Source organism: Coregonus lavaretus (assembly GCF_964263955.1).
Source record: "Coregonus lavaretus genome assembly, contig: HAP1_SCAFFOLD_1307, whole genome shotgun sequence".
NCBI classification, from domain to species: domain Eukaryota; kingdom Metazoa; phylum Chordata; class Actinopteri; order Salmoniformes; family Salmonidae; genus Coregonus; species Coregonus lavaretus.
The window spans coordinates 54,209-77,504 of record NW_028162648.1 but is presented as its reverse complement, the minus strand read 5'-3'; the positions used below and the strand labels follow the sequence as shown (position 1 = coordinate 77,504).

Genomic DNA, 23,296 nt, shown 5'->3' with positions numbered 1-23,296 from the left:
AAATAATTGAATCAGTTATAGAACCCATTGCCCTTTATGGTTGTGAGGTCTGGGGTCCGCTCACCAACCAATAATTCACAAAATGGGACAAACACCAAATTGAGACTCTGCATGCAGAATTATGCAAAAATATCCATAAAAATAACGTAAAACACCAAATAATGCATGCAGAATAGAATTAGACCGATACTCGCTAATTATCAAAATCCAGAAAAGAGCCATTAAATTCTACAACCACCTAAAAGGAAGTGATTCCCAAACCTTCCACAACAAAGCCATCACCTATAGAGAGATGAACCTGGAGAAGAGTCCCCTAAGCAAGCTGGTCCTGGGGCTCTGTTCACAAACACAAACAGACCCCACAGAGCCCCAGGACAGCAACACAATTAGACCCAACCAAATCATGAGAAAACAAAAAGATAATTACACATTGAAAATAATTAACAAAAAAACAGAGCAAACTACAATGGTATTTGGCCCTAAACAGAGAGTACACAGTGGCAGAATACCTGACCACTGTGACTGACCCAAACTTAAGGAAAGCTGTGATAATGTACAGACTATGAGCATAGCCTTGCTATTGAGAAAGGCCGCTGTAGGCAGACCTGGCTTTCAAGAGAAGACAGGCTATGTGCACACTGCCCACAAAATGAGGTGGAAACTGAGCTGCACTTCCTAACCTCCTGCCAAATGTATGACCATATTAGAGACACATATTTCCCTCAGATTACACAGACCCATAAAGAATTAGAAAACAAACCCAATTTTGATAAACTCCCTTATCTACTGGGTGAAATACCACAGTGTGCCATCACAGCAGCAAGATTTGTGAACTGTTGCCACAAGAAAAGGGCAACCAGTGAAGAACAAACACCACTGTAAATACAACCCATATTTATGTTGATTTATTTTGTACTTTAACTATTTGCACATAATATGATATTTGAAATGTCTTTATTATTTTGGAACTTTTGTGAGTGTAATGTTTACTGTTCATTTGGCTCTTTCCAGGTGTAACCAGTGCTTAATTTGAGCCACATCCTGCCGGAACAGGATCTGGCACATTTTTTGAAATGTTATTATGCGTTCCAGTACCTCAGAGCCCCCCAGGTCACCCCCCTCTCACGACCACAGAGCCCCCAGGTCACCCCCCCTCACGACCTCAGAGCCACCCAGGTCACCCCCCTCTCACGACCTCAGAGCCCCCCAGGTCACCCCCCTCTCACACTCACTTTTTGTTCCGGCACCTCCCGATTTACAAATGAAGCATCATGTTTAATCACAGGGATCGTTTGTCTTCCTGACACCTCTCTAATGCAGTGCTCTTCCACTCAGCTGGCCCAAGCCAAGTCCCTATTCAACTCACACACACACACACACACACAGCCCATCATTCCTTTCCTGCATGGTGGAGACTGTCTTTACTGATTGGAAAGCCACTGGGCCCTGGACCAGATAGTATCTGATTATCAGGACTGTGTTTGTGTTTGTGCAGGTGCTTGTGTGTGTTTGCATTGTGTTCACCATTACACCAGCAACATACATTACTGTGGGAGGGACCAGCTGGAGGAAAGGGAGGGGGAACAGCTGGAGGACAGGAAGAGGGAACAGCTGGAGGACAGATAGGGGGAACAGCTGGAGGACAGGGAGGGGGAACAGCTGGAGGACAGGGAGGGGGAACAGCTGGAGGACAGGGAGGGGGAACAGCTGGAGGAAAGGAAGGGGGAACAGCTGGAGGACAGGGAGGGGGAACAGCTGGAGGAAAGGGAGGGGGAACAGCTGGAGGAAAGGGAGGGTGAACAGCTGGAGGAAAGGGAGGGGGAACAGCTGGAGGAAAGGGAGGGGGAACATCTGGAGGAAAGGGAGGGGGAACAGCTGGAGGACAGGGAGGGGTGTCAGCTGCAGGAAAGGGGGGGAACAGCTGGAGGAAAGGGAGGGGGAACAGCTGGAGGAAAGGAAGGGGGAACAGCTGGAGGACAGGGAGGGGGAACAGCTGGAGGAAAGGGAGGGAACAGCTGGAGGAAAGGGAGGGGGAACGGCTGGAGGATAGGGAGGGGGAACGGCTGGAGGAAATGGAGGGGGAACGGCTGGAGGAAAGAGAGGGGGAACGGCTGGAGGACAGGGAGGGGAATGGCTGGAGGAAAGGGAGGGGGAACGGCTGGAGGAAAGAGAGGGGGAACAGCTGGAGGACAGGGAGGGGGAACAGCTGGAGGACAGGGAGGGGGAACGGCTGGAGGAAAGAGAGGGGGTACAGCTGGAGGACAGGGAGGGGGAACGGCTGGAGGACAGGAAGGGGGAACAGCTGGAGGACAGGGAGGGGGAACAGCTGGAGGACAGGAAGGGGGAACAGCTGGAGGAAAGGAAGAGGGGAGTGAAAGAGAGGGACACACATATAAACACACCCTGTCACTCTGACACACACAAGGCCATTGGGGCGTGAACCTGTTCAGTGCTACTGTAAGGTTCTCCGACCATAACTTACCTCACTCGCTGGGCTCAAGGCTGCTCCAGGTTTTACTACCTGTCTTAGGTTGTGTTCCAAATTATTCCCTTTATAGTGCACTACATTTGACCAGGGCCCAGGGGAATAGGGTGCCATTTGGGACACATCACACTTACTGATTGATGCTCTGATCTCAGACCAAGTATAAAGTAAATCAGAAGTGGATCCTGGTGTGTCAAGTCAACAGTGACTCTTCTTTCTCAGGAGGAAAATGTATCTGTGGTAGATTTAACTGCAGTTGACATACTTCTAGTTTCACTATGAATATATCCAGATTGAATTCAAAGTGAAAGAATTCAACCATTACCCTAACTATATATTAGCTTCATGTCCACATCCCGGTTCAACCCTAACAATCCCCTTCCTCCTTCTACACTATCCGATCCAATAACATGTAAGCAGTGGGACTGCCCCGCTCCTTAAAAAACCTACTAGGTGGTATATATTGTAATGTGTCCTCTCCACTTTTCCCTGTGCAGATCGTAGCGGCCATCTTTGCCATCGCTGGCATTGTGATGATGACGTACGCTGACGGTTTCCACAGCCACTCTGTCATGGGAATCACCTTTGTTGTGGCCTCCGCTTCAATGTCTGCACTCTACAAGGTAGGCTATGAACAAACACGCACACACACATTCACACGCACGCCCGCACGAACACACACACATTCACACGCACGCCCGCACGAACACACACACACACACACACACATTCACACGCACGCCGGCACGAACACACACACACACACACACACATTCACACGCACGCCCGCACGAACACACACACACACACACACACACACACAGGACGCATTTGTTTGCTTAACTGTTAGACATGGTATAGCCTTCTCTTAAAAGTCGTTTTTATCATATGAAGGACAACATCAAAGGAACACCTCATCCTTTGTGGTTGGAAGGGAGTGTGTCAGTTCTGACACCTTTTATGTATCTCCATTTTTCTTTTCATTCACCTATCTCCTTCAGTGAGATGAAGATGTACTCTAAACGTTTCAAAGAATGAATCCCCCAAACATCGTCCTTTATGAGATACAGATTAAGAGCAACGTTAGGTCTGATGAAAGGATTCTTTGTGTATACAGGGACAGGCTCTCCAGGCTCCTTGTATTTGTTCCTTATATAATCAGGTGACAGGAGACTAGATTAGATATTATGAAATACTATGAAGCATTCTAAAACATCTGGGCTGGGCTAAAAGGGCCGCAATTGTGGTATCTAGTTTGGTGTTTAATTTGATAGACCTGCAGTACTTGATGTTCAGACTGTGACAGGCAGATCATTATAGTTTGAACAGACAGATGGATGGATGTGTGGGTATGTAGTTTGGTGTTTAATTTGTGCATTGATAGGCCTCCAGAACCTGACATTCAGAGTCAGTATGATGGTCAAATTGATAGCCAGGTTGGACAGGCAGACAGACAGACAGATAGATTGATGGGTATATACACTGTATCGGCGTTTCCCAAGGGGTGCACGTTTTGGTTTTTGCCCTAGTACTACACAGCTGATTCAAATAATGAACTCATCATCAAGCTTTGATTATTTGAATCAGCTGTGTAGTGCTAGGGCAACAACCAAAATGTGCACCCCTTAGGGTCCCCAGATATATATAATGACTGCCTGTGGAGGACAGACAGACACAAAGAGGGGTTGATGGGTAATAAATATGGCTGCTCTGTGGTGTCTCCTGTTCTATAATATGGCTGCTCTGTGGTGTCTCCTGTTCTATAATATGGCTGCTCTGTGGTGTCTCCTGTTCTATAATATGGCTGCTCTGTGGTGTCTCCTGTTCTATAATATGGCTGGTCTGTGGTGTCTCCTGTTCTATAATATGGCTGCTCTGTGGTGCCTCCTGTTCTATAATATGGCTGTTCTGTGGTGTCTCCTGTTCTATAATATGGCTGCTCTGTGGTGTCTCCTGTTCTATAATATGGCTGCTCTGTGGTGTCTCCTGTTCTATAATATGGCTGGTCTGTGGTGTCTCCTGTTCTATAATATGGCTGCTCTGTGGTGTCTCCTGTTCTATAATACGGCTGGTCTGTGGTGTCTCCTGTTCTATAATATGGCTGCTCTGTGGTGCCTCCTGTTCTATAATATGGCTGCTCTGTGGTGTCTCCTGTTCTATAATATGGCTGCTCTGTGGTGTCTCCTGTTCTATAATATGGCTGCTCTGTGGTGCCTCCTGTTCTATAATATGGCTGTTCTGTGGTGTCTCCTGTTCTATAATATGGCTGGTCTGTGGTGTCTCCTGTTCTATAATATGTCTGGTCTGTGGTGTCTCCTGTTCTATAATATGGCTGTTCTGTGGTGTCTCCTGTTCTATAATATGGCTGGTCTGTGGTGTCTCCTGTTCTATAATATGGCTGCTCTGTGGTGTCTCCTGTTCTATAATATGGCTGCTCTGTGGTGTCTCCTGTTCTATAATATGGCTGCTTTGTGGTGTCTCCTGTTCTATAATATGGCTGTTCTGTGGTGTCTCCTGTTCTATAATATGGCTGGTCTGTGGTGTCTCCTGTTCTATAATATGGCTGTTCTGTGGTGTCTCCTGTTCTATAATATGGCTGGTCTGTGGTGTCTCCTGTTCTATAATATGGCTGCTCTGTGGTGTCTCCTGTTCTATAATATGGCTGCTCTGTGGTGTCTCCTGTTCTATAATATGGCTGCTTTGTGGTGTCTCCTGTTCTATAATATGGCTGTTCTGTGGTGTCTCCTGTTCTATAATATGGCTGTTCTGTGGTGTTTCCTGTTCTATAATATGGCTGCTCTGTGGTGTCCCCTGATCTATAATATGGCTGCTCTGTGGTGTCTCCTGTTCTATAATATGGCTGGTCTGTGGTGTCTCCTGTTCTATAATATGGCTGCTCTGTGGTGTCTCCTGTTCTATAATATGGCTGGTCTGTGGTGTCTCCTGTTCTATAATATGGCTGCTCTGTGGTGTCTCCTGTTCTATAATATGGCTGCTTTGTGGTGTCTCCTGCCCTGCTGTTACAATGGCCTAATGTGGTCAATAGACAGCGGTGGCAGAGTGCCAGGCCAGAGAGATGGTTGGCAGGTACTCCCTCTCTCTTTGGTCTGCCCGCATGTTCTCGTTAAGGGGTGGAAAGGGGGGTGGATTTATGAGGTGCCTACTGTACGTGATAAATCCACTCCCTCCCTCCTCTATCTCTTTCCCTGGATCACGGTCTCTCTCTCTCTCTCTCTCTCTCTCTCTCTCTCTCTCTCTCTCTCTCTCTCTCTCTCTCTCTCTCTCTCTCTCTCTCTCTCTCTCGCTCTCTCTCTCTCTCTCTCTCTCTCTGTCTCTCTCTCTCTCTGTCTCTCTGTCTCTCCACAGGTGCTTTTTAAAATGGTCCTGGGCAGTGCCAAGTTTGGGGAGGCAGCTCTCTTTCTGACGATCGTCGGGGGCGCTAATTTTGTGTTCATCAGCTTTGTGCCAGTCATCCTGTACTTCACCCATGTGGAATACTTTGGTTCTCCTGAGGACATCCCCTGGTTATACCTCTGTGGGGTAGCAGGCCTGCTCTTTGGTAAGCACTGACTTCTGTAGATTAGTTTCAGTGTAGATACTGATGCAAAACTGCAACCAGTGTGGATACTGATGCAACCCCCCCCTTCCCGCCCACCCAAATTAATTTAGTTAATAAGCTGCATTGAAAAGTTGCCTTTTACTTGCTGACTAGTTCCTCTTTTTGACTGTGAGTAAAATAGTTGTAGCTGCTTAGTAAAGTTTGACTTGACTTTTCTCCTCCACAGCTTTCAATATCCTGGTGAACTTTGGCATAGCCATCACTTACCCCACATTAATCTCTCTGGGCATCGTCCTGAGTGTCCCTGTCAACGCCAGTAAGTCTCTGCTCCTTCTCCTCCAACTCTACTGTGTCCTTTTCTCCAGATCTTTATCCCATCCAGTGAAACAACTTCAACTCAGGCCGATTCAATTATAGGCGTTGCAGTTTTTAAAAACAATGTTACTGCGTTCGCAGAGATCCCATTCACGGTAAATGCTGCATATGTCGGCTCCAATCGGAAATCTACTTTAAAAGCCGCAATGCCTATAATCCCGGCCTCAGAAGACTTCTCTTTCACTGGTTAACTTTAGTATTTACAACAGTTTTGCATGTACTGAAAATATTGCATTCACATGTAATAATAGCTATCAGTGAATTGACAGACTTAGTCTTTGTTAGTTATATAATAGGGGAGAGTGGGGTAAGTTGAGCCATTTTCTACATTCATCATCACTCGGTCAAGGGAAATATAGTATTATTTCAAACAAAGATGTCTACATATATTTCAGGATGCTGTGTATCCCTGGAAATAATCAGAATTCATGTAAACATTACAGTTTTGAAAACATAGCTTGTACAAAAAAAAGTGATCTCTTGGCACAATTTACCCCGGGTGAAACAAGGGTGACTCAACTTCCCCCTTTGACTCAACTTCCCCCACTCTCCCCTAGTGTTGATTCACATTGTTGTGTTGTGTTGTGGACCTGTTTGTGTTACTGTTATATCAGTTCTGTCAGCGTTATGTTATGAAGATCATGGGTTAACTTTTAGGTAATATAACCCCTTCTTATGTTGTGTTCCAGTGGTTGACCTGTACACGTGTGAGATCCACTTCAACGCAGTGCGTCTTATCGCTGTGTTTATCATCTGCCTGGGGTTCCTGATGTTGCTACTTCCAGAGGACTGGGACCAGTGCTTCATCCAGCTCCATGCTAAGCTGCAGAGTAAACGGGAGGAACCAGCTGAGGTGGAGTCAGGGCCCGGGTCCAGCCTCAACTGGAGCAGGAGAGCTAGGACCTCCACGACTACCTTTACGCACTGACCACCGTTAAATGTGGAGGGATGGCTGGATGGACGGACGCACACATTGTAAACAGATGGACAGAGGCATGGATGAATGAACAGATGGACAGAGGCATGGATGAATGAACAGATGGACAGAGGCATGGATGAATGAACAGATGGACAGATACACACACACATAGACATTCCACCTTGGACACTTGATTGCCATGATGACCTGCATGGTCGACCTCTGCCATCAGCCCTCTATTTCACTTTCCCTCTCACTAGTTTCTCCCTGGAAACCTTTCCGTTGGTCTATCAGTCCATCTGGGGCTGCTCAAGACCCTTTCATTTCACTGCAAAAAGCACTGATATCAATGTTTGTTCATTTGTTCATTTCATAATCAACAAACAATTATTTCCTACTTGACCTCCACCATTTTAGAAGTGATCAGAGTTGGTGCATGGGCTCACGTTGATCATGTTCATTTAGCAATACCTCTAAATCATTCCATTGGACTGAGACATTTATTTGCACACGCCTGGGAAGAGTTGCGAACTTGCCTTTGCTTTTCAAAAGACAAGGATAGATTGACAGTTACATTTTCTGTCAGTTTAACAAACTGATGATGGACTTACTGGCTTTAACATCATGTTACCATCAACCTTCAAGATCCAAAGGAGAAGAAAGCCTTACCAGGAGAGACTGCCTGAGTTCTAGTGGCCATGTCCCTGGTGTCCCTCAGGTGTCAACTTAATGGCAAATACCTCCTTTTAGTGCACTGTAGATCTCCACGGACCAATTCCAAACAGACCCTAGCCCCTAAACCCTAGCCCCTAAACCCTAGTCCCTAAACCCTAGTCCCTAAACCCTAGCCCCTAAACCCTAGCCCCTACTACCTCAGCAGTTCATGTAGATCTGAAAGGATTAGATAGGTATAATCAGTAAGGTCATGGTTCCATATTGTCCTCTATTAGATAGGTATAATCAGTAAGGTCATGGTTCCATATTGTCCTCTATTAGATAGGTATAATCAGTAAGGTCATGGTTCCATATTGTCCTCTATTAGATAGGTATAATCAGTAAGGTCATGGTTCCATATTGTCCTCTATTAGATAGGTATAATCAGTAAGGTAATGGTTCCATATTGTCCTCTATTAGATAGGTATAATCAGTAAGGTCATGGTTCCATATTGTCCTCTATTAGATAGGTATAATCAGTAAGGTCATGGTTCCATATTGTCCTCTATTAGATAGGTATAATCAGTAAGGTAATGGTTCCATATTGTCCTCTATTAGATAGGTATAATCAGGAAGGTCATGGTTCCATATTGTCCTCTATTAGATAGGTATAATCAGTAAGGTAATGGTTACATATTGTCCTCAGAATTTCCACCATATTGCTTACACCTTTTCAATTCTCTTACATCTCTACAACTGCATAGGGGGTAGGGGGCGATTTGGGATTTGACGTTAATTCACACTTTTGATGCCCTCCAGCTCAGGAGCCTGTAGATGTTAGGGTGTGAAATAATCTGTCTGGGCATTTCACTATCAAATTGAGCCATGGAATGTCTCGCTGTCCCTCCAGCAAATGAGAAGAGCCAGAGCCATCTACAGCCATACTGATTGGCCACCTGCTGTGATACACTTCCCTCTTAGGTCAGATCTAGAGCTCCAGCTGGTTCCAGACTGACACCCTCAGATCCAGAGCTCCTGCTGGTTCCAGGGCTGACACCCTCAGATCCAGAGCTCCTGCTGGTTCCAGGGCTGACACCCTCAGATCCAGAGCTCCTGCTGGTTCCAGGGCTGACACCCTCAGATCCAGAGCTCCTGCTGGTTCCAGGGCTGACACCCTCAGATCCAGAGCTCCTGCTGGTTCCAGGGCTGACACCCTCAGATCCAGAGCTCCTGCTGGTTCCAGACTGACACCCTCAGATCCAGAGCTCCTGCTGGTTCCAGGGCTGACACCCTCAGATCCAGAGCTCCTGCTGGTTCCAGGGCTGACACCCTCAGATCCAGAGCTCCTGCTGGTTCCAGGGCTGACACCCTCAGATCCAGAGCTCCTGCTGGTTCCAGGGCTGACACCCTCAGATCCAGAGCTCCTGCAGGTTCCAGGGCTGACACCCTCAGATCCAGAGCTCCTGCAGGTTCCAGGGTTGACACCCTCAGATCCAGAGCTCCAGCTGGTTCCAGGGCTGACACCCTCAGATCCAGAGCTCCTGCTGGTTCCAGGGCTGACACCCTCAGATCCAGAGCTCCTGCTGGTTCCAGGGTTGACGCCCACTGCTCAGTTCCATGGCTTCAGTCAAGACATGCCAGACCAGCCAAAATTAACCAAGCAGCCACATTTACATTATTTCAACGTCATTTCAACCTCCTTAGCTACCACTGAGCCTCTGCTTGGATACCTGTCGGTACATTTCCCACCTTTAAAGTCACCTTGTCATGAGGCAGACTTCCTATAGTGGTATACTCTGTCAGTTAGCCAGTGTTGCAGCGACACTAGCCTGGGTTCCAGTCTGTTTATGCCCTCTTGCCAACTCCTTATAGAATTGTCATGGCTTGGGAGTTGGAAAGAGCACAACCAGATCTGGGATCAGGCTAATGACACACAAAGACATATCAAACTGCAAGTGATTATCTGTAAGGGTGTTGTCTCCTGTGCAAACCTTATCCCAAGATGCACAGCCAGGGGTGGGTAGATATTGCTACTCTGTCTGTGGCATTTTGGTGGAGGCCCCATTAAGGAAGTCCCATTGAAGTCATAGGGAGATCTGCTACGGCATTTGTTGGCAGTGGTGGGATCCAGCTTTTTCTTTAAGATACTGTTTTTATTTTCCATTGATCACGTTTCTAAGGCAAGTTAACCACTGTGAGGACTCTTCAGGGTTACTGATGAGGTAACGAACCGAGCAACACGGATGACAATGTAGGCGGGGCTTCAAACAGGAAGTGGGCGGAACCTCTGCCTTGTTGTTGCGAATGTATACATGACCAACCAACCAATCACCAACACTCACCATGTGCTATCTATCTTTTCTATTTCTACGGAGGGAGGCACCATTAGACTGGACATACCACAGCCTCACACTACAACAACAACAACCATTCTTCTTGCACTCATCCTTCTTGAACAAACTCTTTGATGCATCTTATTTTAAAAAATGGACATGTTTTTCTATTTCTGCGTTTAGTTTGACTACTGATGTGAAGGGACAGTGAGTGACTGACATCTACAGAACAAGCATGCAGAGATGACCAGATATAGCTGAGCAGTCCTGTCCATTCACTTCACTGCCTTTTCTTTTTGTTTTGCAATAGAGTACAGGGTTGGGCTCAGTTCCATTTCAATTCAGTCAATTCTGGAAGTAAAATGAAATTCCAAATTCCAATTCTCCTCATTGAAAAGCATTGAGGAACATTGGAATTGAAGTTTGGAATTGGAGTTTCAGTCCTAAATTGGCTGAATTGTAATGGAACTGAGCCCAATCCTGAATAGAAGTACTACATCAGCACTGTTATCTCCCATTGTCATTCTTTATAATGACAATATAATAATCATATTGTATTCCTCTGGAATTATTGCTAGACATAACTGTAAACCTTTGTAAGGAATGAAGCTGACTTTTACACTGAAATAATAAATGCAACATATGATTACAGCGTGGTTTAATTAAATTAAATTATGAGGTGATTTGATAGATCAGCTAGTTTGCTGTCTTCAAGAAATGTAATCACATGTACTATATAAAAACATTATTTTTGAATACATTTATTTGTTTACTGGATTAGTATAAAATATGTATCTCACGCTGAAGTTTTTTTTTTTTTTGCATTTGCAATTGCAATTGTGTGTCTAAGAATGTGTTCAATTGTCCCTATATACCGGAAATGTGACAAGGTAAAAACTAAACAAAGGCACTAGACAGTATAACAGATTGAATTTACAAAGGAACTAGACAGTGTAACAGATTGAATTTACAAAGGCACTAGACAGTGTAACAGATTTAATTTACAAAGGCACTAGACAGTGTAACAGATTTAATTTACAAAGGAACTAGACAGTGTAAGAGATTTAATTTACAAAGGAACTAGACAGTGTAACAGATTTAATTGACAAAGGAACTAGACAGTGTAACAGATTGAATTTACAAAGGAACTAGACATTCCCATAGATTTAATTTACCAATAATAAGAAGGAAACGGCTTGCTGTATCTACAGTACAGTATTTTATCTCTTGATTTTAACATAGCTACAGTCACAACGGATGTCACTAACCTCACTCATAGGGTCAACTTGGCCTTGCAGCAATTCAGACTAGTGCGTTAAAATCATCCAAAATGTTTTGGGCAGAAAGCACTGACCCAGTCTGTCACACAGGCACTCTCAGCCTGTTGTCCCTCCAGTCAATATTTCAGCTACATACTCTTCATAGAATAATCATTTGTCTTCACATCATTACAGATCAGATGTTTGTGGATCAACCCAGTTCTGTTATGAATTAAAGGTGTGAAATGCCTAGAAGACCTCTTTATTGTCCATTGTCACCAGGGTCAATCCCAGTCAATTCAAATTAATCCAAATTCCAATTCCAAATGTTCCTAATTGAAAAGCATTGAAAAGAATTAGAATTTCAGTGTACTTCCTGAATTGACTGGAATTTAAATGGAATTGACCCCAACCCTGATTGTCACAGGGAAACGGAAATGAGGCCTAGATAAAGCGTTAACCGGCGATAGCAGACACCCGCATAGCGGATGTTTTGGCGGTGGAACTGCATTGGAGCTGTCAAATAGGTGAGCAGCTGCTTGTCAAGAAGCCACACCAGCCCCACTCACGTTAGAAGTTCAGAAAGAAAAGTTTAGGCTATTCAGAAATAATTATGTTCAAATTGATAAAACATTAAATAAAATCATGAAGATTTCTATCATCCTAATGAAGGTGTAGATTACATCTCACATTCCAGTGTTCCAACTGGTTAACAGTAAACAAGTCTGCATGGGATTTCTGTTAATCAGACTCTGTGTCTGCTTTAGGTATAATGCCGGGAGCCTCTTGTGGATTTGAAAGTTCTAACGCAGTTCCACCTCCAACACCATCAAAACAACTGCTATGCTGATGTTGGCTAAAGTGGATCTGATTGAATAGAGCCCTTAGTCTTCTGTTTTACCCCACACCCTCTGAGAATGGAGCGCAGGGTAAGTTATAGTACAGCACCCCTGGAGGGGTTAAGTGCCTTGCTCAAGGGCACAACAGCAGGTCGATGGTTCATACAGATCTTAATCTGTTCTGACTAGCATACATCATGCTCTACCCTCAATGTGATCTGTCCATAGAAGAAGGTTGCCTGTCTGTCTGTGGTGGCTGCAGAGAACGGCAGGCTGCTGCCCTCTGGTGTCCTGGTGGGGACCTGCAGGCACTCCAACCTTCTGTTTGAACTCCTCTCCCCACCTCCTCCTACTGAGTCCTGCCACAGGGAGCAGGAGGAGGAGTATCCAGAGGAGGTGGAGAAAGAGGTGGTGCTACCGGGGCGGAACACACCACACACACGCTCCCTGGAGCTGTCCGCAAAGTTGGAGTCGACCGTGAAGACCGAAGAGCAGTAGGCCCGTCTCAGCCCGTCTCCTGCAAGTGGGTTGTGGATGTCAGACCCAGGTCCAGGACATACTAGGCCAGGATGGGGGTGGGGACACTGGGGGTGGGGATGGAGGGAAGTCAGAGTACATGGGTCACAACGTTCACTGCTCCTCCCCTCTTCTCTGTCTCCCTCCCCCCTGGTCTTGCCTCCCCCCCTCCCCACCACGTTCCCCCCCAGGCGCGCCCTGATCTTCTGCTTCAGGCACCGCAGAGCCCCCTGGAACCGCTGACTGAGCAGAGCATACAGCAGAGGATTGATGTCTGAGTTCAACAGAACCAGCCAATAAGAGAAGGTGACGGCCGAGGGCGGGACTAAGGAGGACTGACACGATAGGGCGGTCTCCGTGGCCTGGACTAGCGCGACGCCTATATATGGAGTCCAACACAGGAAGAAGGCAGAGATAACCAGGAAGAGACGTACAACCCCGTGGTGATGGAGGTGATGGGAGTTGGAGTTCTGGTGGGGCGGATGGGAGTGGCCATGGGGGGCGTGTTGGGTCAGGAAGGAGAAGGGTCTCCGGGATGCAGCATTGGAGCTGGAGGTAGAGCCTGGGTGGCTGGAGGTCTGTGGAGCTTCAGCAGTAGGGTCTGACCCTGCAGGAACCCCGTCCCCAACCTCTCCATGGGTCTCCGATACAAACCGCCCACTCAGATGATACACCAGCCTGGCGGTGGAAGGACCATGGGCACCCAGACACCTCGGACTAGTCCGCTCAGACGTACTCTTGGTCGGAAAGGAGGAGCTCGACATCCCACTGTTTCTCTGGAGCTGGTCCTCCAGGTTGTGGATCCTCCTGGCATGGCTCCGCGCTACACGGACAATGATGACGTAACAGAAGAGGATGACTGCAGCAGGTATGAGGAAGGACAGGGCAGCCATGAAGGACGTGTAGCTGGGACTGCTCTTCCAGTTCACCGCACAGCTGAAATTGAAATAATAGTACGTGGTGAGAGTTTACATTACAGGGACCTTATTACTGGGTAATATGTCCTGGAAGTACTGTACAGTGTAACAAGTATTGTAATTTCTCACTGTTACACAACACTGTAAGAATGAGTCATAGCAATTATTGATACACTGTACTTACAGGAAATATTACACATTAATAAGGGCACTGCATGCTTTCATCCAAAGCAAACGTACATTTTAGTGCATACATCGTTAGTATATGTGACCCCAGCGGGAATCGAACCCACACCAACCTGTACATGGGAGCCACGTAGGACACAGTGCTCCAGCCGAGCAGAGGAGGACAGCTGGTCACCAGGGCTTGGAGCCAGATCCACAGTACCACAGCACACTTCCTCCACAGGGTGCAGTGGGAACTGAAATAATAATACAAAGAACTAGAAAAGTTACGTTTTCTGAAGGAAATGTCTGTACTTGATTGAACAGTTTCTAATCTAGATGTATAGTCTAATGTGATGTGGTAGGTTTAGATCTGTTTGGTCTAGATCTTCAGTTGGTAGTACAGTGCCTTCAGAAAGTGTTCACACTGTATCATTTGTCTGGATCTATTCTAGTTGGTTCAAATGTACAGTGGGGAAAAAAGGTATTTAGTCAGCCACCAATTGTGCAAGTTCTCCCACTTAAAAAGATGAGAGAGGCCTGTAATTTTCATCATAGGTACATGTCAACTATGACAGACAAATTGAGGAAAAAAAATCCAGAAAATCACATTGTAGGATTTTTAATGAATTTATTTGCAAATTATGGTGGAAAATAAGTATTTGGTCACCTACAAACAAGTAAGATTTCTGGCTCTCACAGACCTGTAACTTCTTCTTTAAGAGGCTCCTCTGTCCTCCACTCGTTACCTGTATTAATGGCACCTGTTTGAACTTGTTATCAGTATAAAAGACACCTGTCCACAACCTCAAATAGTCACACTCCAACCTCCACTATGGCCAAGACCAAAGAGCTGTCAAAGGACACCAGAAACAAAATTGTAGACCTGCACCAGGCTGGGAAGACTGAATCTGCAATAGGTAAGCAGCTTGGTTTGAAGAAATCAACTGTGGGAGCAATTATTAGGAAATGGAAGACATACAAGACCACTGATAATCTCCCTCGATCTGGGGCTCCACGCAAGATCTCACCCCGTGGGGTCAAAATGATCACAAGAACGGTGAGCAAAAATCCCAGAACCACACGGGGGGACCTAGTGAATGACCTGCAGAGAGCTGGGACCAAAGTAACAAAGCCTACCATCAGTAACACACTACGCCGCCAGGGACTCAAATCCTGCAGTGCAAGACGTGTCCCCCTGCTTAAGCCAGTACATGTTCAGGCCCGTCTGAAGTTTGCTAGAGTGCATTTGGATGATCCAGAAGAGGATTGGGAGAATGTCATATGGTCAGATGAAACCAAAATATAACTTTTTGGTAAAAACTCAACTCGTCGTGTTGCATCCAAAGAACACCATACCTACTGTGAAGCATGGGGGTGGAAACATCATGCTTTGGGTCTGTTTTTCTGCAAAGGGACCAGGACGACTGATCCGTGTAAAGGAAAGAATGAATGGGGCCATGTATCGTGAGATTTTGAGTGAAAACCTCCTTCCATCAGCAAGGGCATTGAAGATGAAACGTGGCTGGGTCTTTCAGCATGACAATGATCCCAAACACACCGCCCGGGCAACGAAGGAGTGGCTTCGTAAGAAGCATTTCAAGGTCCTGGAGTGGCCTAGCCAGTCTCCAGATCTCAACCCCATAGAAAATCTTTGGAGGGAGTTGAAAGTCTGTGTTGCCCAGCGACAGCCCCAAAACATCACTGCTCTAGAGGAGATCTGCATGGAGGAATGGGCCAAAATACCAGCAACAATGTGTGAAAACCTTGTGAAGACTTACAGAAAATGTTTGACCTGTGTCATTGCCAACAAAGGGTATATAACAAAGTATTGAGAATCTTTTGTTATTGACCAAATACTTATTTTCCACCATAATTTGCAAATAAATTCATTAAAAATCCTCCAATGTGATTTTCTGGATATTTTTTTCTCATTTTGTCTGTCATAGTTGACGTGTACCTATGATGAAAATTACAGGCCTCTCATCTTTTTAAGTGGGAGAACTTGCACAATTGGTGGCTGACTAAATACTTTTTTTCCCCACTGTATAGTCTTGTAGTTGGTCAGGATCATTGAATGACCTGTAGCGCAGGCAGTCCATGATAGAGTGGTAGCGGTCCAGGGCGATGGCTGCCAGGGTCAGGACTGAGGCTGTGCAGTAGACTGAGGAGGTGTACCCCACATACAGACACAGGTCCTAGCAGACAGAAGGTAGGGAGAAAGAGATGAACCAGTCCAGTCACTGTTATGGGACACATTTCTCACACAAAGATTATCAAATAAAGGTTTGAAAGACACACTAGTGTTATGGCAGGGGCACTCATTGATAACCCTGCTCCTGGAGAGCTACTTGCCTGACAACCCTGCTCCTGGAGAGCTACCCGCCTGACAACCCTGCTCCTGGAGAGCTACCCACCTGACAACCCTGCTCCTGGAGAGCTACCCGCCCGACAACCCTGCTCCTGGAGAGCTACCCGCCTGACAACCCTGCTCCTGGAGAGCTACCCGCCTGACAACCCTGCTCCTGGAGAGCTACCCGCCTGACAACCCTGCTCCTGGAGAGCTACCCGCCTGCATACCCAGTAGCTCTCCATTAGGAGGGTTGCCACCCCTGGGTTATGGTACACTGCGAGTTAAAACACTACAGATGAACTATATGACGGCTTAGAGGCACTATAACAGCAATGACACACACACTCACACACACACATAGATGAATAGAAGCCCCAGGTCAGACTTACAGTCCAGTCGACCCATCCACACACATAGATGAATAGAAGCCCCAGGTCAGACTTACAGTACAGTCGACCCATCCGTTGTTCATGATGGAGAGAGCTATGAAGGGCATGACCCCAACCCCGACCAACAGGTCACTGATGGCCAGGTTCATAATGAGCACTGATGTCACGCAGTGGAAGGTCTTGGTGGCTGCCACTATCACAATCACCAGGATGTTACCTACAGACACACATCATATGACAGCATTAGTCACATGGATTTATCCTTTCCATTAAAGGGCCAATCTGCAGTTGCTACAGCCATTTTTGGATGTATAAATTAACAGTGTGGACTCGAGTCACATGACTTGGACTCGAATCTGACTCCAGTCAGAAATTTGATGACTTGAGGCTAGACTTGACATAAAATAAAATAATTTGAGACTTGACTTGGGCTTGGAGCCTCAAGACTTGGGACTCGAGTTGAGACTGATGCCTTGAAATTATCTGGCCAGGTTTTGTAACGTTTTGTCACTTCTTTTGTGGCACAGAGTCTCGGTGGATTATTCTCCACGCAGACAGACACAATAGCTTGCAAAAAAACGTGCAACAGATTGCTAGTGAAACACACACATGGCCCTCTGATTGGACCAGCAAACTGTCAGTCAACACAGGTCGGGTGAGCTAGTGGTTCTCAAAGTGGCGATCGGTCGCGAGAAGGTTTTTGGTGGTCAGAGTGTGAAACTGAATGGGGGGAAAAAACATTTTTCATACAAATTGTATGTCCCGAGTGGCGCAGTGGTCTAAGGCACTGCATCGCAGTGCTAGCTGTGCCACTAGAGATCCTGGTTCGAGTCCAGGCTCTGTCGCGACCGGGAGACCAATGGGCGGAGCACAATTCGTCCAAAGTAGGGGAGGGTTTGGCCGGCAGGGATGTGGGTTCGTTTCCCACGGGGGGCCAGTATAAAAATAATAAAATGTATGCATTCACTAACTGTAAATTGCTCTGGATAAGAGCGTCTGCTAATGACAAAAATGTATAGCCTTGTATAGGTATAGCCTACCATCTGTATGTTTTATATGTATACCTAAGCCTATTCGATCTGGTCACCAATATAGGCCTATGGATTTACACCAAATTCCTTTCTCAAAAACATCTAATATGTGCTTCAGAACCAAAAAGTTGTGCGTGTTGACTGTTGACCAATGACCAGTCAGCAGCATTGGCGCGCAAAGGTGGCTGCACATATCCAGGTAAGTGACCAAAAATCACTTGTTTCATCTTCTCCGGTTTTGCCTGGTAAAAACAGAGTATCCTACGTTTATATTATCCATATACAGTTCAGCAATCTGTTACGGACGCATCTTTGCCAGAACAATAGGCTACCTGGCAATTTCATATTTCAGATAGGCCTAGTTTGGGTGAGTTAATTAGGCTATATATGTAACCGGTGTGAAATGGCTAGCTAGTTAGCGGTGCGCGCTAGTAGCGTTTCAATCGGTGACGTCACACGCTCTGAGCCCTAGAAGTAGTTGTTTCCCTTGCGCAGCAAGGGCCGCGGCTTTTGTGGAGCGACGGGTAACGGCGCTTCGAGGGTGACTGTTGTCGATGTGTGCAGAGGGTCCCTGGTTCGGGGCGAGGAGAGGGACGGAAGCAAAACTGTTACATATACAGTACATCAGTTCTGCGTACAGGCTATATGTCTTAAGATAGCTGTAACATCGCACTGCCTTTATGGGATGAATATGTAACATAGGCTCGCGAAGTAATTACGATATTTGTGAGGAAGGAAAAGGTTAGACAGACAGACCCTGCTTTCCGACCTCCACTTCATATAGTGGACATGATATCCCTAGTTGATATTGACTGACATGAATGACTTTCAGCTCAAAATGCAGTTGTGAAACGCAGTTTATTTCTGTGTCTTGCGTTTTGAAAATGCATAACCTCTCATGGCTGTATGAATTCTTATTTCTATGGCAATGACAGGCTCACACATTTGCGCAGAGATTGTGCTCGCGAGTGCGTGCGCGAGAGTTCGCGAGCGTTGAACCGCTCCTTTTTGGCGGTCACGGGCCACAAAGTTTCAGAAACAATGATCCAGCGAACAGATTGCTGATTTGCTGTACAGCTATAGGATCGGGTGCCGGCAAACGTCAAATTGTAGAGAGAGAATTGCCATAAATAAATATGCAGCTCCAAAAGAATATGAACTGTTTACTTTGCAAGCTCACCAACAATGGGCCATCAAGCAACACAATTAATAGCATAGGCCTACTGGTCTTTTTGTATGTCGAAATTGCTTTACTTATGAAGCTTGCATTTGGAATTTGTTGTTCAAATTCATTATTACATAATCAAAATGTGTTGTAGACAAACGAATGAAAAGGGCCGTGTGGTAGCCTCAATAAATATAGGTGAACAAGTCTTTGCTCCCGAGTGGCGCAGCGGTCTAAGGCACTACAGACCCTGGTTCGATTCCAGGCTGTATCACAATCCGGTCGTGATTGGGTGTCCCATAGCGCGGCGCTCAATTGGCCCAGCGTCGTCCGGGTCTGGCCGGGGTAGGCCGTCATTGAAAATAAGAATTTGTTCTTAACTGACTTGCCTAGTTAAATAAAATAAATGCATCTTTAGATGTTTTATTTTACTTGACTTTAAAAAAAAACTTGCGACTTGACTTGACTTGCTCTTACAATGCAGGACTTGGACTTGACTCCAGATGCGACCAGTTCTATTTGTGACTGAACTTGAGACTTGGACCTTGTGACTTGCTTGTGACTCGAATAATAGTGACTCAGTCCCACCTCTGTAAATTAATCATACAGGTAACTGCCAAAATAAAGGAAACACCAACATAAAGCATCTTAATAGGGCGTTGGGCCACCCCATAATCTCCCATAAGTGTTCAATTGGGTTGGGATCTGGTGGGTGGGTAACTGACTGACACCACCACAACTGAGATCTCTCCTAACCATGGTAGCCAAAATAATGGGCAACTGGCCATTTTTATACATGACCCTAAGCATGATGGGATGTTAATTGCTTAATTAACTCAGGAACCACACCCGTGTGGAAGCACCTGCTTTCAATACACTTTGTATCCCTCATTTACTCAAGTGTTTCCATTATTCTGGCATATACCTGTATGTACCCATTGACGCTTGAAGAATATAACTTTATAAATGCCACATGAGCTTAGTTTAACCGTCATACCCCATCAGAACCCAAAATAGAAGCTTGTTTTAATCCAATGTTTGTGAACAAAGTACATGTAAAGACATTATATAGACTCAGTACATGTAAAGACATTATATAGACTCAACATGGTTACAACTATCATTTTGATCTCATGGATGGTCAGTCCTTGCATCCATAGCTACGTCGATGAATTTCAGAGTGTTTATATTTCTCCAGCCCCAGCCGTCAGCTTTGAAGAGGAACAGGGAAAACGCTAATTGCCGCTTTAATTTATACAGTACGTTTTAGAGTAGGTCTACTGTAGAGGTTTCAAAGCATTTTTGTAAGAAAAGCCCTTGCTACGAAATCCATCGAAAGCATAAGGCAACATCAAAAACAATATTTAGATGCTTGTGGTGCTTTAATCGCAAACATGGCCATTATCATTCTAAAAGAAAGCTCAGCACACAGAGCACCATCGCCACCAATGTATAGCACCCAGCGGGGATTTGCACAGCAGGCATCACGCCAGCGTTTCCCCTTGATCAGGCATAAAGGCTCTCCAAATCAGGGTTTAGGACCTCTTAAACCCAACATTTCAACTGAAACCATTCTAGGAGCCCATTTCTTGTAGGCAGAGGGGAACATAAGGGGGCAGATAATGCTACAATGAAGATCATGCATAGAACTGGAAAAGTCAGTGAAAATTAAAAAGTGATTCGCTTTTTAGAAATGATTAAGTATATTTTCATGAGCTGTATGAAAATAAAGGTTTTCCTTGCATTTCGTTGTCGTTGCACATCTCCGTTATGATGACACACACCTGTGACTGCGCCGAGACACATCAACACCATCAGGACCTCCAGAATCAGTTTAGTTCGGGGAGACAAGTTGAGCCGTGCCTCCGCCGTCGCATTCCGGACTGAAATCCGCATCTCATCCGGTAAAGGGGCACTTGGATCCAGCCATGCGCCATCTAGCTGATCCATAGCCTACCCTCTCCTTTTTTGGTGCAATGTAGCCTAGTTGATACTTTTTGTTGACACTGGTTGGAAATAGTTTTGGACGCCAAATATCCATAGGCTATTAATTCTACACAGGGTAAACGACATACATTTTAGTGATCATGTAAATACTTTTCATTATCCATTGTTTCCGCTCCTCTACCGGTCTAGTGTCTCCGCCGAACCGCTCAGTGGTTCATTCACCTGCGCAACGTTATTCTTGATCAAAGTTGGGCGTGGCGCACCGCACCTTTCGGTAGGCTACTGTGGGCTAATGTTCTTTCTGCCCTATTTGACAAATAACATGGTTTTGTAAAGAAAAACATAAATCAACCAAATGTGTGTGACAAAAAATAACTGAGTTCTTATGAAACAATTGTTTTATTTGTTTAAAATATGCATTATTTTCTCCAACAATTTCTCCACTCCAAAAAAAGCAAAGTACAATTTAATACCACACAGAAGAAAAAAATTATAATACTGCCACACAGATAACGCTGACAAACGAGGAAAAACTGAGACTCGGGGAAAATCAAGTGTCTGCTGCTTTACCGGGAAAGCACTCGCAAACATGACCCTGTCCAAAGGACACGCAGCTAACGCATTGGAATATTCTAATGTAATATCTACCCAAGGCTAAAGCGGAAATAAAATACGATGGATCAGGAGATGGGTTGTAGACCTAATAACAAAATCACCACTTCTAAGACTAACATCCATTCTCTACATCTATGGCCCATCGGAGGGTTAAGGCTGCATTTTAATGGATAAAAGTAGGATAAAATGAATTTTAAAATCCTACAAACAGAAACTGTGACCTTCTGTTCACAGTATATGGAAGAGGTAAGTAAGGTTTCTCCTTTGATGACTGACACCTGCCTGAGATGGGACTTTGGCAATAACAATAAACTCTCTGGTTGGAACAGCATCTCAATAGTCTGAGGTCGCTTCCTCTCCTAGTCTCCTTTCCATGACCAGATCTCAGAGGCCTGAAGTAGGGTGAGGTTGGCCCTAGACACTGGGTTTCCATTGGGTCAGTGATCTCAGAGGCCTGAAGTAGGGTGAGGTTGGCCCTAGACACTGGGTTTCCATTGGGTCAGTGGCTCGCTTTCCCCTCAAATGGTTAAGGTTAGGACTTTGGGAGGGCATTCAAGCTGATCCTAGATCTGTGCCTAGGGGCAACTTCACCCCGCAGTTATCACAAAGCGGCTCCAGGTTCAGATGTCACCCAGGCAGCAGGGCCAGTAGCGGATGTACCCCCACACCAGCAGGGCGTTACAGAGAGGGGTCAGTCACCCCAGCAGATCCACTAGGTCTGGGGGGAAGTTGCCTGTAGGTACAAATCTAGGATCAGCTTCCCCTGCCGCAATTCTAACCTTAACCATTAGTGGGGAAAGGCCCTGTGTAGCTCAGTTGGTACAGCATGGCGCTTGCAACGCCAGGGTTGTGGGTTCGATTCCCACGGGGGACCAGTACGAAAATGTATGCACTCACTCCTGGATAAGAGTGTCTGCTAAATGACTAAAATGTAAAGGGGCAACTTCACCCTCCTCCGCAGCGGGGCCAGTAAGGGGGAGTACTGGCGGGTGTACACCCACACTAGGGTCGTGTTCATTAGGGCACGCAACGGGAAACATTTCAAAACGTTTTGCAACAGAGTGAAAACGTTTGTTTCTTCTCGGACAAGTCCTGGTAGTCCCTTCCTGTTTCAGTCTGACTGCACCCCAGTAGGGGGGAGGTACTGGCGGGTGTACTCCCAAACCAGCAGGGCGGCGCTCACGTGTACGTTCAGGGAACGGATGACACCTCGCTGAGGGATCTCCACACACACGTCCAACAGCTGGAGCAGGTTAGCTGGGATACCCTCACGCTCATTACTGAAGGAGGAGGGAGGGAGGGAGGAGGAGGAGGGAGGAGGGAGGGAGGGAGGAGAATGAGAGAAAGAAAGAATAAATAAAAAGGTGAATAAATAGACAGGAGAAATATGGAACATGGTGCTAGGAGACGAGATAGGATGTTGGTCCATAGAAACAGAACAACTAGAACACTGGACATTCTCATTCAAGTCAACGTCATTCTATTTCTATAGTGTAAGGACGAAGTTCATTTAGATCCGCGTTAGATCCACCTTATAACGCGACTGACATTTAAAGGTAATTTCCAATTGAGCCGACATATGCAGTGGTTACCTACAATGTGGTCTCCGCAAATGGGGGAACATTGCCTTTAATAGGTGCATAGCTGAAAAGGGCCGATGCGGTTGAATTCTGGCCTTAGTCACTGATCTACAGAACATTTACCCTGGCCTGCTGTGAACAATATGACAGAGACAGATAGAGATAATATGGTTGTAATGGGTTAGATTAAACAAG

At 45.8% G+C, this 23,296-nt stretch overlaps 3 protein-coding genes across 3 annotated transcripts in view; 1 reads left to right on the top strand and 2 right to left on the bottom strand.

The window, feature by feature from the left end:
- The window catches only part of LOC311119065 (solute carrier family 35 member F3-like), a gene marked incomplete at its 3' end in the record, with an annotated part of 56,415 nt that extends 49,068 nt beyond the window's left edge, over positions 1-7,347 (top strand). The window contains exons 6-9 of the mRNA XM_084193817.1: positions 2,983-3,108; positions 5,852-6,044; positions 6,271-6,360; positions 7,109-7,347. Of these exons, the coding sequence (XP_084049943.1) occupies positions 2,983-3,108; positions 5,852-6,044; positions 6,271-6,360; positions 7,109-7,347 (648 nt within the window). The remainder of the gene's footprint in view (positions 1-2,982; positions 3,109-5,851; positions 6,045-6,270; positions 6,361-7,108) is intronic.
- Positions 7,348-12,391: 5,044 nt separating this feature from the next.
- LOC311119066 (5-hydroxytryptamine receptor 1D-like) lies at positions 12,392-20,909 on the bottom strand (the record flags this gene model as incomplete). The annotated part of the gene is made up of 5 exons (XM_084193818.1): positions 12,392-13,875; positions 14,156-14,278; positions 16,104-16,219; positions 16,820-16,980; positions 20,744-20,909. The coding sequence occupies 5 exons, from the start codon at positions 20,907-20,909 to the stop codon at positions 12,609-12,611; spliced, it is 1,833 nt and encodes a 610-aa protein (XP_084049944.1). The 3' UTR covers positions 12,392-12,608.
- Positions 20,910-21,286: 377 nt separating this feature from the next.
- The window catches only part of LOC311119067 (putative methyltransferase TARBP1), a 43,338-nt gene continuing 41,328 nt past the window's right edge, over positions 21,287-23,296 (bottom strand). The window contains exon 29 of the mRNA XM_084193819.1: positions 21,287-22,801. Within this exon, the coding sequence (XP_084049945.1) occupies positions 22,633-22,801 (169 nt within the window). The 3' untranslated portion in view covers positions 21,287-22,632. The remainder of the gene's footprint in view (positions 22,802-23,296) is intronic.